Raw genomic sequence first — 3,259 nt, 5'->3', positions numbered from 1 at the left:
ACGTGAGCCTGCCCACCACGCCGAGCGGCCCATAAAACACAGCTGCCTGGCTGCCCGTCTTGTGCAACTCACAGCAGCTGCCATTTTCTGCTGCTAAGTGGCAAGGAAGCGGCTCCATGCTGGCCAGCTGGGCTTGCCGCTGCTGGAGCTGCTGCTGGCGCTCCTGCCGCTGCTGCGCCGCCCGGCCCGGCAGAGAGGCCAAGAAGGCATCCACGTCCGCTCCGAGCCGAGCCTCCCAGTGATCACGTTTGCGTCCTTGCCGGTCGCCCCAGCCTAAGAAGCCGCTGGGTGCTCGCTCATCCTCGTTGTCATCCCTCTCACCCCGCCGCCTGGCCTGCCCTGGCACATTGAAGGGAGCTTGTTGTCCTGGTCTACTTGCACGGGATCTTTTTGGCTGTGGCCCGTCTAGAGGCCTGGGGGCCGTGGTCTTGCTAACCACCTTCACCCTAAAGTGGTGGCTCATGTCCTAGAAAGCATATTACGGTTGCTGGGATGCCAACAGAACAAACGGGAGGGAGAATGATGCATGATTGAGGATGATGTCCCCAATGACCCTCCAGGTGGGGGGCCATCATGCCCATCATGGGGCACATCCTTACCGGGAGGCCTACCTGCCATCCCACCCCACGCCCGCCCTTTCATTCAGAAGGGTTCCTCTCTGTTGCACACGCAGCGGAGCAACACACCAGAGTTCAGCTGAGTACATACATGCAAGAAACAGATGTCGCGGAAACTGATACACAGAGGGTACAGGGGGCGGGAGAGGGCCCGCAGGGGAGCAGGCCACGCCATGCACCCGAGCTCGCCGGGCCCGCCTGGCGCCAAGCCCTAGCAGGCGCCGAGGCTTGCTGCGGCGGAGCTGTGCCGAGGGCGCCGAGGACGCCGAGCGCGCCCGCCGCGGCTGCGGCCTCGCCGCGCCCCGCCTCATCGTCCCGGGAAGAGCGGCGGGCTGCGGTGGTCTTCCGGGTCCACCTCTGCCAGCGGCTCAAAGTAAGCGGCCTCTGCGGCGCTGCGCTGGGAGGCGCCCGAGAAGCGGGCGCGGGCCCAGTCCCAGGCGGCGATGACCTTATCCAGCAGCAGCTCCAGCACGACGGCGACCGCGCCCAGCACCGGCGCCAGCCGGTCGCCCAGGCTCTCGCGCAGGCCCTCGGGCAGGCAGTGCGCCCACACCACGCCCGCCACCGTCACCAGGATGCCTGCCGGGGGGGTGGGAGGGGGGGCACAGAGAGGGCGTGAGTGTGTTGAGGGCCTCAGCCACGCCGCATCTGGCGGGCATGCATGGAGGGATGCTTGCCCGTCGTGCCGGCCTCGCACACACGCAGCAGCAGCAGCAGCAGCAGGCGGCAGGCAAATCACCACCACCACCGCCGCCGCCTCCATACGCACCCGTCACCAGCACAAACAGGAAGAACTTCTTGACGCCGCTGCTGCCGCCGCCGCCCTCGCCCCCGCCGGCGCCGCCGCCGCCGCCTCCGCCGCCGCCGTGCACCGGGTGTCCCTTGCCGTCTGTGTCAGGGATGACGGCCGCCACCTCGCCGCACTGGTCGCCGTGCACCAGGCGGCGGTTGGTTGCTGACATGGCGTAGCCGCTGTTGCGCATGGACTGGAGGCGGCAGGGGAAGGGAGGGAGGCAGGGGAGGGGTGTGGTGGTTAGTGACAGGCATCCTGCCGCGGACCAGAAGGTGGGTGGTGGCTTTCTGTTTGTGTGTTTGTTGAGGGATGAGAAGAGGGACGTCCATGGAAGGTGGGGAGGCAGGGGGGTTGTGCAGGAGAGGGGCATGGGTGAGCGACAGGCGGCGCTCAAGGCGGCGGGGCAGGGCAGGCGCTGGGCGGGGCAGGGCATGCCCGCCGCCCGCCGGGGCCCTCACCACGCACGCCCCCTCGCCCAGGTCTGGCATCTTGGAGCAGAGGGTGCCATTGCGCTGGAAGCCGTACTCGCACTCTGCGGTACACGAGCGGTATATGAGCGGTACATGAGCGGTGCAAGGAGCGGTGCAATGAGCGGTATACAAGGAGCGGAACATGGAGCGGTGCACGAGGCAGGGATCACATGCAGGGGAGCAGGGGAGGCGCAGCGGGGCGCGGCGCCAGCACCTGGCCCGCACTCCAGCCCACTGCAGCTGGCGCTGCATGTGGCAGCCACGCATCGCACATCAACAGCCACCGACACAGCCGCCACAGACCGGCCCTGCCACCCCACACAACCCCTGCGCCGACGCCCAGGCATCCCAGCCCGCACCTGTGTCTGCCAGCGTGCAGTTGCACGGCGCGCGGCGCGTGATGTTGAGGGTGTAGGAGGGGGTGTTGAAGCAGGCGGCGTCGCGGCGGCGGCGGGACATGGTGTACTGAGCACCCAGCAGGCAGGTATCCGCCTTGGGCACCAGCCACTGCTCATAGTCGGCAGATCCGGCGTCGGCGTTGCAGTCCTGCGGTCCGGCAAGGGCTGGGAGGTTGGCTGGCTGGCTGGCTGCCAGGCGGGGGCAGCGGGAGGCGAGGAGCGCGGGGGGCAGCGCAGGGCAGGTGAGGGGGGCCGGAGCGGGTGTGGGCCCCGCGCCCACAAACCCCAGCCCCCTCCAGGCCGCCGGGCAGCCGGCCAGGCGCGGGCGCAGGCGCAGCGCGGCCCGCGTGCCTCAGCACGCCTGCCCCTGCCGCATGCACCCTCCCCATTGCATGCACATGGCGACAGAGCCTGCGCCTGCGCCTCCCGCTCCCCGCTGCACGCACAGCACCAGGCGCCCTCCCGCGCGCCCTGCAGGCCCCCAACCGCCCACAGCTCCAGGCACCCACAGCAGCAGCCGCCCCGCGCACCCGCCAGTCTCCCTGCAGCAGGTCTTTGACGTCAATCATGAACATCTTGGCGGGGGGGGTGCCGCCGCCGGTGAACCCGCACTGCGGGCGCGTCTGGCTGCGCATGCACGCCTGGCCGTGCACCAGGAACACGTGGCCGCCTCCCTTGGGGTCCACCCTGCGGCGGTGCAGGGCAGCAGAGGGTGTAGGGTTGAGGGGTGGAGTGAAGGGTGGCAGGGTGGCAGGGAGGGCAGGGTTGCGGCGGGAAAGGAGACGGGGAGGCACCCCGCGGCCGCACCGTGCCCGCCGTCGCGCCGCACCTGATGTTCTCCACGCTCATCGCCTCTGGAAGCGCCACCTTGTGCCAGCAGCCGCCCTGGTCGGGCGACAGGAAGAGCGCGTCGGTGGGGCCCTCCAGCTTGTGCGGGGCCATGGCGATGAGGCCGCCGGCGTTGCCAAACTCATAGATGCG

General features: G+C 69.6%; 1 protein-coding gene across 1 annotated transcript; it reads right to left on the bottom strand.

Moving 5' to 3' along the window:
• Positions 1-649: 649 nt before the first annotated feature.
• Positions 650-3,220, bottom strand: CHLNCDRAFT_59471 (expressed protein; the record flags this gene model as incomplete). Its single annotated transcript, XM_005842701.1, has 6 exons — positions 650-1,196; positions 1,387-1,603; positions 1,869-1,942; positions 2,240-2,426; positions 2,809-2,965; positions 3,108-3,220. The coding sequence occupies 6 exons, from the start codon at positions 3,218-3,220 to the stop codon at positions 925-927; spliced, it is 1,020 nt and encodes a 339-aa protein (XP_005842759.1). The 3' UTR covers positions 650-924.
• Positions 3,221-3,259: the final 39 nt, after the last annotated feature.

This window comes from Chlorella variabilis (genome assembly GCF_000147415.1).
Source record: "Chlorella variabilis unplaced genomic scaffold CHLNCscaffold_71, whole genome shotgun sequence".
NCBI lineage: Eukaryota > Viridiplantae > Chlorophyta > Trebouxiophyceae > Chlorellales > Chlorellaceae > Chlorella > Chlorella variabilis.
The sequence above is the reverse complement of the archived record's forward strand: the minus strand, read 5'-3'. Positions and strand labels throughout refer to the sequence as shown.